Source organism: Notothenia rossii (genome assembly GCF_949606895.1).
Source record: "Notothenia rossii genome assembly, chromosome: 3".
NCBI lineage: Eukaryota > Metazoa > Chordata > Actinopteri > Perciformes > Nototheniidae > Notothenia > Notothenia rossii.
Genome location: NC_136901.1, coordinates 5,207,890 through 5,223,084, shown reverse-complemented (window position 1 = coordinate 5,223,084; position 15,195 = coordinate 5,207,890). Strand labels below are relative to the sequence as shown.

The following is a 15,195-nucleotide window of genomic DNA, read 5'->3' as shown; positions in this document are numbered from 1 at the left end:
TCTTATTGTGTATGTTGCATTCCTGCAGGAGCCTGAGACTCACATTGCTCCATGCCTAAACTACCCTGTAGCTGCTGTGCATGTAGACAATAAGCCATTAAATCCTTTTGAGGCCATTAGGTTTGCTAAAAATGTTGCTTTTTGACAGCATGTAGGTGTTGCTGCTGTGCATCCTCGCAGGGTTCATAGGTCACCATTTAATACCCAGAGGAGGCTTGTTTTGGATGCTTATGGGTGGTGGTGTTTTGGAAACAGTAGTTGTGAGTAAGTGCATTGAATGAATGACCCACGGCAGGGGTGTTTACGTTGTTGAAGCGAAGGGCCGGTGCAGTGTAGAGTGGACTGACATAGAAGAGGCGATACAGATCTCCTGATATCTCTCCTCTGTGCAGGCTTATTCTCAGCCTCTTAACATCAGTGTTTCACGAGTGATTACACATAGAGTCTGACCATGAATATACCTTTTTCTGCCAGCCCACAGTTTGTACCTGTGAATGTTTTTCCATCAGCGCTGAAGGGCCGAGGAGGTTATGTAATCCTGGAGGGATGCAGAGGCAGCGCTGCTTCTTTGTGCTCCACCTGGAACAGTGGAGGCTTTAAGGGACACTGTAGTGGTGTAGTGGAAGATTTAAGGTGGCAGCTACAGTTGACATCATCTACAGCCTTTTGTCTTGGATGACATGGAAGTATTATGGTGTGCAGGGAGAGACAAAGCAGAGAAGATTTTACATAACAGGCATGGCGATACTGTCCCTGAACTGAATGAGATACTGTGTACAGTAGGATAATCTGCACATATACACACACATAGATTGGGTTGTGTGGATGTGCAGGATTATAAAACAGCGCTTGATTAAAATTGTTTGTGCTGAGAGAGAGAGAGAGAGAGAGAGAGAGAGAGAGAGAGAGAGAGAGAGAGAGAGAGAGAGAGAGAGAGAGAGAGAGAGAGAGAGAGAGGCACGATCCCACAGATTCCACCCTCTGAAGGCAGTCCAAGAATGTGCTTTTTATTGGTGTTTTGTTCGTATTATTTCCCCCTCGTTTTTACATGGATCCTCTTTGAAACAATGATATGCAGGATAGGCGAGTTCCCAAGATGTGTTTGAGAACTGACAACCTGGGCAGGGTTTTTTTTCTCCTGGTGCATGCTGGGAAAGGCTCCAGCCCCCCACTGTACCCATGAAATATTCACCACACCAATAAAAAAAGACAGGACACGAAGCTGCTATTATTAACCACAAATGGACCAAGCTTTTACTACACAGACTTACTAGGCAAACCCATTTAGACATATATTGTTTAAAATGTAGAGTAAGTTACTCATCGCATACTTTTATCAAATATATTATCAGTTATGGGAATCTATTTGCTGCCCACTTTCCAGGCCCGGTTCTACGGGGGTGCATAAGGGTGCATTGCACCCTCAGTTGATTCGTTATGCACCCTCATTTGAAAAATGAAAAGTGAAAAAAATGAAAAGTGAAAAATATTACATATATAATAACAATAATAATAATAATAATAATAATAATAATAGTAATAACATACATGCCAACCTTTCCAAATCCAAAAGAGGTAGGTTTGCGCGCGGCAAATGTGCACGCCCAAATGAGGTAATCAGAAGAAATGGACCCCAGTAATTACATGTATAAACCATGCATTTCACATATATTGCATCATTTTATGCATTTTTCAGAGAAAGTGGTAGTTTGGTAAACAGTGACATCAACGACATGTCTGGTCTGTAAAATGCCCGAAAAGTAAAAGAATGGGAGATAAATATCCCAAAGTCTCCACATTTTATTATATTTTTAATGTGTTTCTGGTCCTCTTTCAGTTGAGACAGTGTAGATCAAGGATGTGTCAGGATGTAGAACTCTTGTGTGAACATTGGATAAAGCCAGGTTCATATTCTTGTTTCATGTTGATGATATATTAGAGTCAAAGGTTTGCACAGAGCGAAATATCTTTGTGTTGCGCCATAAATCAGAAAATACTGCATTAAAAAAGTAATTTCCTGCATTTTTCTACTGATAAAGTGTGATATAAATAATGTACAGGCTTTCAGATTGCTGTAGTTTACTAAACAGAGACATTAACGACATGTTTGGTGTTGAAAATGTCAGAAAAAGTGAAAGAATGGGAGATAAATATCCCCAAATCTCAAAATTGTATTATATTGTGTGTGTGTTTGTGGTCCTCTTTCAGTTGAGACACTGTAGGATGCTTTTGGAAAAGACCAAACACTGGATGTCTTTCAGTCGCCAACATGTGTTTTCGAGACACTGATATTAACGGGGAAATCCTGCAGGACTCAAATGCCTTACCCCCGGTCTGCACGTTGTTTCTCTTTCAGAAACACAGAGGACTGTTGTATGATGCGATCAAAGACACGCTGCAAACGGTGTCCGCCAAAAGTCGAGTCCAGTGTCTATGGAGTGTCATTTTTATTTGTTATAGTTTGGGAAGATTGAAAATCGGTAGGGAAAGCCAGCTAAGTCGGTAGGCGGTAGAAACATGTCAAAAGCGGTAGACTACCGCCCAAATCGGTAGGGTTGGCAGGTATGTAATAATAAGAAGAATATAGTATAATTGTGGTTAAATAACATTGTCTGCTGCATTTATTTGGTCAATTTAAACGGTAAGTAACGTTATTATGTCAGGTGCGCGTGACCTGTGCCGCTGCACGTTCATCATCTGCAAGGTGCTTACACAGCAGTCAATGATGGACATCAGAAAATGGTTAAAACAACCAGCCCTTATCGCCAGCAGTAACACTGCATCTACTGCAGGTAATAACAGTTCAGATCATGGGGACATTACGTTACCCGCGGCAACTGTCGTGGACACTAACGTCGGACTCACCGGCTTTGCCCACCTCGCCCACGGAGGCGGAGCAGCGGCAGCCGTCTTCGTTACCCCAAACACCGCCACCCCTCAGCGGCCCGCAAGTGCCAGAGGACCTCGGGAAAACAGAGACTGCCCAGGTATATTTAAAAAAGTACCCAACTCGCCTGTACAGTGGGGTAAGGCGCTCATTTTGCAGCTCATGGTTTCAAAACAGAGATTAGCTAAAAAAAGATGCCATCTTCTGCTATGCCTGTATAGACATTTCGGTTCAAGTAAGTCAGATGCCTTCACCACAACTGGCTACAACAACTTGCGCCATGCTCTTATAGGCTGCGTGATAAGGGACTGGGAAGGCATGAATCAAGCAAAGAGCACATAGATCCATAGATCTCTTAATGTTGCTCTCAAAGTGCACCAGATTGATGCTTTTAACTTAAATATTTAAAAATCTTCCCGGGGTAGCATGCCCCCGGACCCCCCTAGAGGAGGGGAGGATCCTCCTAGAGGAGGTGAGGAAACCCCTAGGGGGTGTTAGGTCCACTCCCCACTTGTAAAAATAGCACTTTACTACTGCACCCTCTCTAATCTCAGATGCACCCTGAGTCATTTTGTTCTGGAACCGGGCCTGCCTCTTTCTCCATTAAGGTACTTTTGGTTATACAATCATCTGAAACAAACATGGCCCCCGGGCTTTTAGGCCAATACAAAGAAAGCATTGACACTTTTCTGAATGTGTCATATTGCCACTTGTGCATCAGACTATATTATATTATACTTGATCAATCAATTAGTGGAATGACAGAGATAATCCAACATGTTTTATCATTGTTTTTATGCAGAAATTGTAAAAACGGTTAACATTTTCGAACATTCTTCCCCTAATGTGAGGCATTCTTTAGGTTGTATCATTGCAAATCAGATGTGTTTTGGTTTTAAATTATGTGTAAATAGTTTGTAGATCAATCCATATTGTTAGTAGGAAAGGAAGCAATGGATTCCTCAGGAGTTGGGGTGTATTTCACTGCAATTACTCAACAACTGCAACTCACTTCTCTCTCTGTGTGTGTGTGTGTGTGTGTGTGTGTGTGTGTGTGTGTGTGTGTGTGTGTGTGTGTGTGTGTGTGTGTGTGTCCCTTGTGGTAATGTTGGTACATGTTTATAGTGAAGTGTGTGACAGCATGCAGTGCGTTGTTACTCTAATAATTGCAGCAGTTCTTTGAAGTAGAGCAGGTAGAAAGTAGGACAATTTCTAGTTGCAGAACCTTTCTTGTTCGCCTGTTTTTAAAGAAAATTCCACATTACCTTGTAAACTCAACAACGAAAGAATCAGCTAAATGAAATGAAAGTGGATAGAAGTTCAATTAATAATAATAATGATAGCTTGGATTTATATAGCGCCTTTCATGAGACCCAAGGTCGCTTTACAAAGAACAACAGGAGTAGGAACAAACATAACAAACCAAAAGGCAGTCAGACAAACAGTCAGTCAGACAAAACAACAAATAGATTAGGGGCCAAAGGCCTTAAACAGATGGGACCCTTTGGAAGGCGTTAAGCGTGGGGATGTTGCGGATCTGACTGAAGGTTCTGTCCCCGAAGGTTCCCAGGATGGTGCGGGGGGTGGTAAGCAGAGTCTGAAGACCGCAGGTTCCGGGGTGGGGCATGTGGGCTGAGGAGGTCCGATAAGTACTGGGGGGCATGGGCATGGAGGGACTTGTAGGTGAGGAGGAGGACTTTGTAGGATATGCGGGACTTGACCGGCAGCCAGTGGAGGTGGATGAGGGTGGGAGTGCTGCCACGGCTTTGTATGTGAGTACCCTGGCAGCACCGTTTTGAACATACTGCAATCAAGCAATGCATCTCACATTTGAACTACTATTTGATACATATAGTATATATCTGTCACATCATTTGGTCCATGGGTGAATCATTTATCAATTATTGTAATGGATAATAAAAGATGTCCATTTCACTTTGATATAAGACAAAGCTTAACCCAGAGAAGTTTGGTCCTTTCTACTTGAAAATGACTCTCATTTCCTGACAGTATTACTTCCATCACAGATCCTTGCTGTGTGAATTTCAAAGCCTTTATTTCACGCAACAAAGAAACGTCATGATAAATATCCAGCGGGATCTGACAGTTATTGTCCCGGTGAAAGCAGACCATCTTTTTCTGCTCTGATTGAGGCTGCATTCAATCTGTAGCGTTGTCAGGAGCTGCAAAGATTTAAGAATGACAGGCAGCCTTTCAGCCCATTACATCATTTTAAAGATCAGGGCCTCACATGGATGGCATGATACTTTTGTTTATATTCAACCTCCTGACGCTAACATCATCTTATTCTCAGTATTTCAGACTCCGTACTGCACCTGCAGCACGACGCTTGAATAGCAATCGGCTGCTGTATTAGTCCTGTATGTGGACTGATAATCAGCTTGTTGCTTTAATGCATGGCGTTGGTTCTCATACAAAATGCAATGATCAGTTATTATAGTGGCTGCACAGCTGCATGAAATAACTTCCCATTTAAGAAGGAAATGAGGCTGCAGAAAAGCTGTGATGGAGAACTGACACGCCCCCGTCGCTTTGGCTCGCACATTAGAGGACAAAAATGCACTTAAAGTTAAGATCGTATCAATTTTGAACATATAATGGGTGAAATGTATGCTGGGAAAGTTCTGCAGCATCACTATACTTTATTTAAAATAGCATTTGAACACGATTGGAACATGTGCGACATATTTCAATAACATTTCTAATAATCGTGCAGCCCTATGCCATCCAATATGTGTCCCTTTCCGCACAGACTGTGGTTCTCCTACATGTAAACACTCCATTGATTTGATAAACGGCATGAACATGATTGAATCGAATGGAGTCAATAGGGATAAAGGTTAACCACGTGCTGTTTCTGCACAGCTAATGTGTTAGCGTGCACCCTGCTCTCTAACTGAGCATCACAGAGATAAGTTTTGGTATCAGAGCGACTCAGCTTGCCCTTCTGTCGCCTGCTGAGTTTGTGGAGGAGGTTGTGATGTTGTGATGTTGTGATGTTGTGATGTTGTGTGTCGCGTCGCTCTGGGAGAAGAGTGTGCTCCGAGTGTCCTTGGAGCATCAGATTCAAAGAGATTTGACACCACGACTGCTAAGTGAAAGCATCCAGCGTTCAGTGGACTAAAAGCTCAAGTGTCGCGGGGTCCTGCGAGAATAAGACTTTCATTAATCCTTTAATTAATGAATCTGATTGTAACCCTGTGGAAAGAAAGAAAGCAAAGCAACAGGGACTTTCTTTAAGAGACAAATGCTGCAGTTTTTCACACATCAATGACCTTTATTCAGTTGGATCAATAGTGATCGACTGCACAAAGTCTCCTTCAGAGGGACCGCCCTCCTGGAGGCCCTTTTGTCCTTTTACCCATAATTCCTCATCCGTTCTGCTCTGAGCAGCTCCGTATTGGACATATTGAGGATGAAAAAAACAACTAATAATGGGCCTTTTGGTGCTATTGTCCTCTTGACACCGAGTGATTGATTCCTCATGCTAACCTGATCCATGCTGCTGAATGAACTCTTGATTAATGAGACTCCTCTGGGCGGTTTTAGTGCACGTTAAATCAACTTTCCAGGGCTAGAAATGATGCAGTCTACAAGTTTGTTGTTACCTTGTTTTATCATCTAGTGCAGTGGTTCCCCAAGAGCCCGCCCAAGTGACTCCTGTTGGAAGTTGCGCCACCCCCCCCCCCTCCACACACACACACACACACACACACACACACACACACACACACACACACACACACACACACACACACACACACACACACACAAGGGGGGAGCGCAACAGCGGTAATTAAAGTTTAAAAGTCTCAAATATGCAACAACTGCTGCCACAAACTGGATGAATGTGAAGTATTTTGTTAAAGGAGTGTGAAAGCGTAATTAAGGAGCACTATTAGAGTGACTTTGATGGTTATTGGACTCAGGAGTAATTCATTTGGATTCCCGCTGTATGAAGAAATTAAAGGACGGCGCAGAAGTGGAAACCATTCACAAAGGGATTAAACTGTTTAAAACACATGCTCAAAGTAAGCCGGATTTTGCCGATGTGTTTATGTGGATTCAAAAGTCGTAAATAATCTACAAAATGGAGGAGACCGATCTGATCGGAGCAACTGTGACAAATAATCCAACTGAAACCGGCATGGGCAATGACTATGTTTTAAAAATGCGCTTATCCAGAAAAGCCTGGTTCGGACACTTTACGGGCAAAAGAAACATTTCTATTAAAGAAAGAATTATACATTTCTGTCTTTTTATGCCTTTAATAGCTACAAACTTGAATTGTTATTCAAATTAATTAATCAATTATTTTTTATATTTTAATGTAGAGACAAGGCTTTTAGTGACAATCATGTATTGCTTTACAATTATATGTAAAAAAAAATAAAAAAAGTCTAAAATAAAATAAAAAGTCTAAATATGATATTTGGCCTCAAATCATCTGAGGTTGGGAACCACTGATCTAGTGCAGTGTTTCTCAAAGTGTGGTCCGTGAGCGCCCCTAGTGGTCCGTGAGTATATTGGTAACATTTCACATTTGAAATACATTTATTTATTTAAGTTTTCCGCACTCTCGCGGGAATATCTCCGCAATGGAGCAAGCTTAAGTTTAACTTTTGATTGCATGATATAGCCCAGCGCAACACCTTCGTCACACATGTTGCCACTTGTTTGTACCATATTCAGGCGATTTGTAATCTGTTCTAGAAAAACGATGTGTTTTTGGATATTTGTGGAGTTAGGTGGTCCGAGAGTGTTTTTTTATTGGTTAAGTGGTCCGACTCCTTGGTATGAAAAAGTTTGAGAAACGCTGATCTAGAGAGAAACATCATTATTTTAAAGAGTGTAAATAATGAAGCACATGGTTTATCTCCCTGTCAGCCCTGCATCTGTTCTCTGTGAAACTTCAATATATTGTATTATTAATACAGAGTGTTGTATATGTCACATGCATGCTCTTCACCTCCATGCTCAGCGGCTCAGAAAATCTGCTTCGCATTGTTATTGTTGGTTCCTATGTGGTGAAAAAACAACATGTACAGTGGTTGGATGCATCTCTGTTGGTTATGGCTTGTCAATTTGCAGCTGAGTGGAAGACAGATGCCAATTAAGCCTGTGGAAGACACACGCTTTAACACGTTGAGATCAGGTGTAAGCTCAGCCGTGTCTCAATCCAATACCTGAAAACCTCAATTTGATTTTATGAAGCTCAACGTGCGTAGATTTAGATTTGAATGCCAAGAAAATCCAAATAAATACGTTTTTAGGTCATTGTTTTCAGAGGGGATCGGGTTCATGTTGTTTTTTTACTTTCTGTCTTTGGATTGTTTCAATAGGGGGGGTAACATAATTAGGTCCAAAAGGTTTGTTTACAACCAGAAAAAAGGCAAAAAGGTTAAAAGAAAAACCTTCTCTTGTTCTGTTCATCGATCTGATCGGCTCCGTTTCAGCACTACACAACAACCAGTGTAGATCAATATACAGGGAAACAATGAATGACTGGACGATCAGATGTCCACCCTCAGTTCAGGACACAGCGTTAGCCGCTAGCGCTAACACTGGAGACACAAATACTAGTGCAAGGTATTCCTATACTCCTGTGAGAACGAGGAGGAGATGAGAGGCGAAGATGCAGAACAAAAACAGGCCGGGATGAGAGGATGAAAGAGAGGAGAGAGAGATGAAAGCAGCAGAACACCAGCGTCATTAAAATAATCATGTATAATGGAGGGAACGTCTCATGGCTGACTTACTGCTGGGAATCAAAGCCGCACACTGGAGGAGAACAGCGGGCGAACGTGTGAATTACTCTGTTTCTCTGAGCACTCAAACACACCGTGGAGGCGATGTTACGCTGAGGAGAAATCGTGCAGGAAGAGGCAGAATAACCAGCAGCAACAATCAGTTATTTTGTCACATGTTCATGATGAAGGTATCAAAAGAGGCCCTTTTCTGCTTTTTGGGGTCTTGTCTTTCCTGTAGTGTGTTAGGTTTTTATGAATGTAAATGGTGTGCAAAAACAAATAAATCTCAACCTCCTCCAACTTTCCTCAGCGAAAAACGACCCGCTTTTAGGACAATTTGAAGTTGCATATAACAGCGGTGATTAAGCACATTGGCATTTAAAGGGGTGTTAATGTCAGAAAGCAGTTGTTACATGCTTGTGTTACCATGCCTTATGGAGGATAATTACCATGTTTTGTCCATTACTTTTCACACAGTTTCTTCCCTTACCTTTTAGTGGAACAAAGTGTAGCCGTGGGGCTTTAATTCAGCTGACCGCGACAAAATACCAGCCGCTCACCAGGGGCTTCAATTTGCTGAAGCTTAAGCTTTTTTAAATCCTGCATGTCGTTTACCTGCAGCACGTATGAAACCTACTTATATTTCTGTGAGGGAGAGTGCCGGCATGACGGACAAGATGTTATTCACTTAGCATCAGACTCTCAGGTGAACTTTAAGGAGGCCCTTTCCTGTAGTGTGTAATGTATAGGCTTTAGTGCATGTAAATGGAAGAATTGGCTAGCAGTCTAAGGGGCGGGACATCTCTAAGCTGTTGGCCAATCACAACAGAGCCGGCCAGCTAACCAATCAGAGCAGACTCGGCTCTGGTTTCAGACGGAGGGTGAAAAGAGGTTCTGCAGCACAGGCAGTATGAGAGAAATAAAGAGCTTTTTGTCACAGTAGAGACACTACATAATGATATACACCTGAACATCAGCAGGAGAGGACTCTTTAAAGTAGAGACACTACATACTGATATACACCTGAACATCAGCAGGAGAGGACTCTTTAAAGTAGAGACACTACATACTGATATACACCTGAACATCAGCAGAAGAGGACTCTTTAAAGTAGAGACACTACATACTGATATACACCTGAACATCAGCAGGAGAGGACTCTTTAAATTAGAGACACTACATACTGATATACACCTGAACATCAGCAGGAGAGGACTCTTTAAAGTAGAGACACTACATACTGATATACACCTGAACATCAGCAGGAGAGGACTCTTTAAAGTAGAGACACTATATACTGATATACACCTGAAGATCAGCAGGAGAGGACTCTTTAAAGTAGAGACACTACATACTGATATACACCTGAACATCAGCAGTTGAGGACTCTTTAAAGTAGAGACACTGATGATGTTCTCGGCTCATTTGGCTTTGTGCGTAGTGTAATACTGCCTCGGTTTGTCCAGTTCATTCAAACAAAAGATCACTTGAGACACATAAAAAGGCTGTGAGTGTCTCTCTGTGGATATCACTGTCTCTAGTCCTCCTCTCCTGTTGTTATTGGTATCGATTTCTCTGCACTCTGAATACACATCTATCGATCGGATAGTGAAACTTCAGCTCCATGTTTTCATCCTCTCTCTCTGGTGTTTAATCATCCTCCTGTCTGTCAGCAGGTGATCTACGCGCTCAACACCAAGAACGACGAACACGAGGAGGAAATCGAGTCTCTGAAAGATGCCCACGAGGACGAGGTATACACACACACACACACACACACACACACACACACACACACACACACACACACACACACACACACACACACACACACACACACACACACACACACACACACACACACACACACACACACACACACACACACAGGCCTGCAGCTCCATCAGTGCCGACACATTACATCTCCACAAAACACCACTTTCCTGAAAACCATCTCCACCCTGAGGCTTTTTTTTCTTCCTTCAAATATTTTTCATCCGAGTTAGCCCACTTTCCTTCCCACATTTTACCAAAATAAGACTCTCTTACTCTTAAACTTTGATTGAAATACTTTAAATAAGAGAAAATACATTTGTAAAAATTGTTTTTGGGGAGGTTAAGAAATTAATTTCCCCCACACTTCTTATACTTTCTTGTGTTGTTAAACAATTCCATGTTTGGTTTGCCTTAAAAATATGTCTTGTTCATCCAGCTGTGTGTGTGTGTGTGTGTGTGTGTGTGTGTGTGTGTGTGTGTGTGTGTGTGTGTGTGTGTGTGTGTGTGTGTGTGTGTGTGTGTGTGTGTGTGTGTGTGTGTGTGTGTGTGTGTGTGTCTTGCGATGTCCAGATCACCTGATAAGTAGCCGGCTGTATAGTGACTAACAGAAAAGGTCATGAACTCAGTTAGGGATGCATTGAAGTCGGTGGATTGAAAATGATCAGCAGTCTCTACCTGCTTACATACTGTAATTGTACGTTTGTTCTTTTAAGAATCTAATCCATCTAAAAACGTTTTTTCTTTCCCTGCTAATCAGGTGCAACACATAGTGACAGAAACCAGAGATAAGATCATGCAGTACAAGAGCAAGATGGTGGACGAGGCCGACCTGAGGCGGCGGCTCGCCAGTCTGGAGGAATCTGTCGATCTGCACGAACACATGAAGAGACAGGTGACCTCTGGGATTCAATACTTCGTTCTTGTGAGGCTTTGTTTCTTTTAGTTGCAAAATTAATAGAAATTGTACTTCTGTTGTGATGTGTGTGTCAGGCGTTAGCAGAGTTTGAGATGTACCGACAGAGGATGGAGGACTCACAGCTCTGCACTGAAGCCCAGCACACACAGAGAGTGGTCTCTATGAGCAGAGAGGTGACACACACACACACACACACACACACACACACACACACACACACACACACACACACACACACACACACACACACACACACACACACACACACACACACACACACACACACACACACACACACACACACACACACACACACACACACACACACACACACGGTGATTTCCTAGTCCAAGACGTTCAGTTCTGTAGAAACACAGGATTGTTTTTACAATTACCATTATAAATATATATATCTTTCCAAGTGAGCTATACAATAAGCATTTTTGCAGAAATGACATGAAGTAACAAGCCTGTAGAGAGATGTAAGATATCTATATCCAATATGATGACATAGATCATGTCATTTATCATTTCATATCATCTCATGACCATACTTGCCAACCTTGAGACCTCAGAAATCGGGAGCATTTTCAAAACCACCGCGTGGGGGGGGCAGCAAGTGGATCGCCGGAGCTGTATTAACATTAACATGCTTATTGTAGTTGTAAGTGCAATGCCTTGCGGCCTGTAGCACCGTCCTTGATGGAGCATATGTGTGGGCTGGACCTGTATTTTACAGGAAAGGAGTGAGCAGAGAGTCGAGTTGTCGATTCTTGTTCTGTTTTCTGTGATCTTCCTCACCCTCTCAGACTTTCAGTTGCGCGCGCTACTAAAGAGACGTGTTACCATGGAAACCAAACAATGGTGTAGCTGTATTAAAGTCAGAGTAGAAACAGTCCTGTGTAAATCTGATTTTGTCAGAAATCGGGAGAAATGCGTGAGAAATATGACCCCGGGAGGAAACCGGGAGAGGGCAATGAAATCGGGAGGGTTGACAAGTATGCTCATGACACACATCACCTCCGTCTGCTTCTCTAAAGTCTGATGGCAGTGGGAATAAATACAACTGAAGTGTATTTCTCTGTGATGGTGCCTGAATATTTTATCTTTCCTCACAGAAATAACCGACAGAATGTGGTTTAAGAATCTGATATTTGACACTTTTTATTATACCAGATGGGGTTTTTAGCTTGGCAGAGGGTGAGCGTGAGCTGGCAGTGACTCACAAACAACACAGAATAGAAAATGTCCCGTGGTCTCAATAGGTGGAGGAGATGCGTCGGGATTTTGAGGAGAAGCTGCGGGCGTTCAGCCAGGCTCAGGCGCAGTTTGAGGCGGAGAAACGGCGAGCGCTGGAGGATCTGAGAGCCACGCACCGCCAGGAGGTGGAGGAACTCCTGAACAACCAGCAGAACCAGAGCGCCTCCTCCACAGAGGACCAGGAGAGGCTGGCCGAGCTGCACAGACAAGAGGTGGGGGCAGGGAGGGAGAGGGACAACTACTTTTCTTTGGATTGAAGCATCTGTACGGGAAGTTACTCGATGGAGTAATTGCTGTTTTGTGGCTTTAAAAGCTGAAGAATAGGGTTTTATAATCTGACCATTGTTGCATGTCATGTCAACAATCCAATAAAATGGGTTTACCAAGGAATAATCTTTTAGGTAAATGTGCACAATGTTTTGTGGTTTCATTCAGGAATGAAAAGGAAGCCCCGCTCTTCATTTCTCCGTCTCTCTTTGCAGGTGGAGGCGCTGATGGAGCGGGTGGAGGAGATCACGAAGGACAAGGTGCGTCTGGTGGAGGAGTTTGAGGGGAAGCTGGGCAAAGCTCAGGAGTATTATGAGCGGGAGCTGGAGGCCATGAGGAGGACGCACCAGCTGACCACGGAGAACCTGCTGGCCTGGAAGAGGACCGAGGTAAAGGAATACAAACGAAGACTTACAAAGATAAATAAATGCAGGAGAGGATGTAAAAATTGAATCGGCACTCAGCAAATAAAAAAAGTATAATGAAATATGGCTCACAAATAAAACTTGTGATTGTCTTGTACTTCTTAAATATAGATGAAAACACATATTACACAGTAGTGTTCATGTGTTACGAAGACAACTTAAAATACAGTCAGTCAGTTAAAGCTGAAAACAAATGTTTAGTTGATTAAAAAAAAACTTATTTGCATAACAAGCTTGAAATAAACTCTTCCTATTTCCTCTTATTATAAGCAATATTAGGCTTCTGTTTCTAAGGAATGAGCTGCTAAAACAATAAAGGAAACTCTCTGGAGATCTGTGATGTGGGCTGTCAAGCATATTCAAGTACTAAGCATAATTGAACTACATTTGATTGATTTTGCTGAACTTAACTTATGAGGCAATATACCTCGTCTTTAGGGAGTGGCCCAGCCCTTCGTATATCTTTCTGTATGTGGCCCTCGGTGAACAAATGTTGGACACCCCTGAGCTAAAGTATGTAACTGTCTCAGGTGGAGCTGCGTAAGGAGTTCCAGGCTCAGGAGACGTCGCTGCAGCGCTCTCTGGGAAAACTGAGGAGCGAGCTGCAGAAAGCTCAGGAGGAGGCGAGGGAGAACCGGGACCGAACCAACCGCCTGCAGACATCACTGGCCAACGCAGAGGGGACCATCAAGGTGTGTGTGTGTGTGTGTGTGTGTGTGTGTGTGTGTGTGTGTGTGTGTGTGTGTGTGTGTGTGTGTGTGTGTGTGTGTGTGTGTGTGTGTGTCGTGTGTGTGTGTGTGTGTGTGTGTGTGTGTGTGTGTGTGTGTGTGTGTGTGTGTGTGTGTGGCCAAGCATTACTATACTTGTGGGGACCTAAATCTGTTTACACAGTCACGTGTGGGGACTCGCTTCCCTTATGGGCACAAATTGGATGTCCCCATGAGGGGAATCATTAATTTTAGGGTGAAGACTTGGTTAGGTTTAGGATTAGGGTTAGGGTAAGGGTTAGGAAAGTGGTGTTTTGTGGAGACGTAATGTGTCGGCACTGATGGAGCTGCAGGCCCGTCTGAGCAGTTAGATTAGAGAGCTCTTTGTGACTGGGAGCTGTGGTGGGAGAGAGATATGATGACTGGGTTTTTTTCTTTTTTAAATACTGACTGTTGCAGTCTAATTGTGAATGTTTACTGTGTGTGTGTGTGTGTGTGTGTGTGTGTGTGTGTGTATGTGTGTGTGTGTGTGTGTGTGTGTGTGTGTGTGTGTGTGTGTGTGTGTGTGTGTGTGTGTGTGTGTGTGCATGCGTGCGTGTGCGTGTGCGTGTGTGTGTGTGTGTGTGTAGAACCTGCACAAGCAGCTGGAGGAGGCGGTGCAGGACGGGGAGATCTGGGTGATGCAACTGAAGGACACAGAGTACGAGCTGGAGGGAAGCAGAGAGAGAGTCCAGCAGCAGGCCACTGAGATCCTGCACAAAGCCAGTGAGATGGGTTTATTTATTCTATTATACCTTTATTCAAGTCATTCGTACATAGCTAGAGTTTAGTTCTGTAGATGAAAATCTTAGGTCACAGGCTCCTCAAGTATTGCAAGTAAATACAAATACAAATAGAATAGAAATAGTGCAATAAGAGTCTATATACAAGCAATTGGAATATGATATATTAGATAAATAATTTGTAAGTTGCAAACAGGTGAATTCTAGTTGAGGTGTTTAACAGTCTTATTTAACCGGATAGGTCTCATTGAGATTTAAAATCTCTTTTTCAAGAGAGTCCTGGCCCAAGAATGGCAACATTTTAACTTCTTTATCTGTGCTCCAGTTGCAGCACATGTTGATGAAACTGTCGCCTCAGCAGTAAAGCAACAACGAAGCCAAACACTCATTTCATTGTGAAGCTC

General features: G+C 42.9%; 1 protein-coding gene across 1 annotated transcript in view; it reads left to right on the top strand.

Moving 5' to 3' along the window:
* fam184aa (family with sequence similarity 184 member Aa) overlaps positions 1–15,195 on the top strand; it is a 37,489-nt gene that overhangs the window by 533 nt on the left and 21,761 nt on the right. The window contains exons 2-8 of the mRNA XM_079673432.1: positions 10,335–10,412; positions 11,192–11,326; positions 11,425–11,523; positions 12,616–12,822; positions 13,093–13,266; positions 13,833–13,994; positions 14,639–14,820. Of these exons, the coding sequence (XP_079529558.1) occupies positions 10,335–10,412; positions 11,192–11,326; positions 11,425–11,523; positions 12,616–12,822; positions 13,093–13,266; positions 13,833–13,994; positions 14,639–14,820 (1,037 nt within the window). The remainder of the gene's footprint in view (positions 1–10,334; positions 10,413–11,191; positions 11,327–11,424; positions 11,524–12,615; positions 12,823–13,092; positions 13,267–13,832; positions 13,995–14,638; positions 14,821–15,195) is intronic.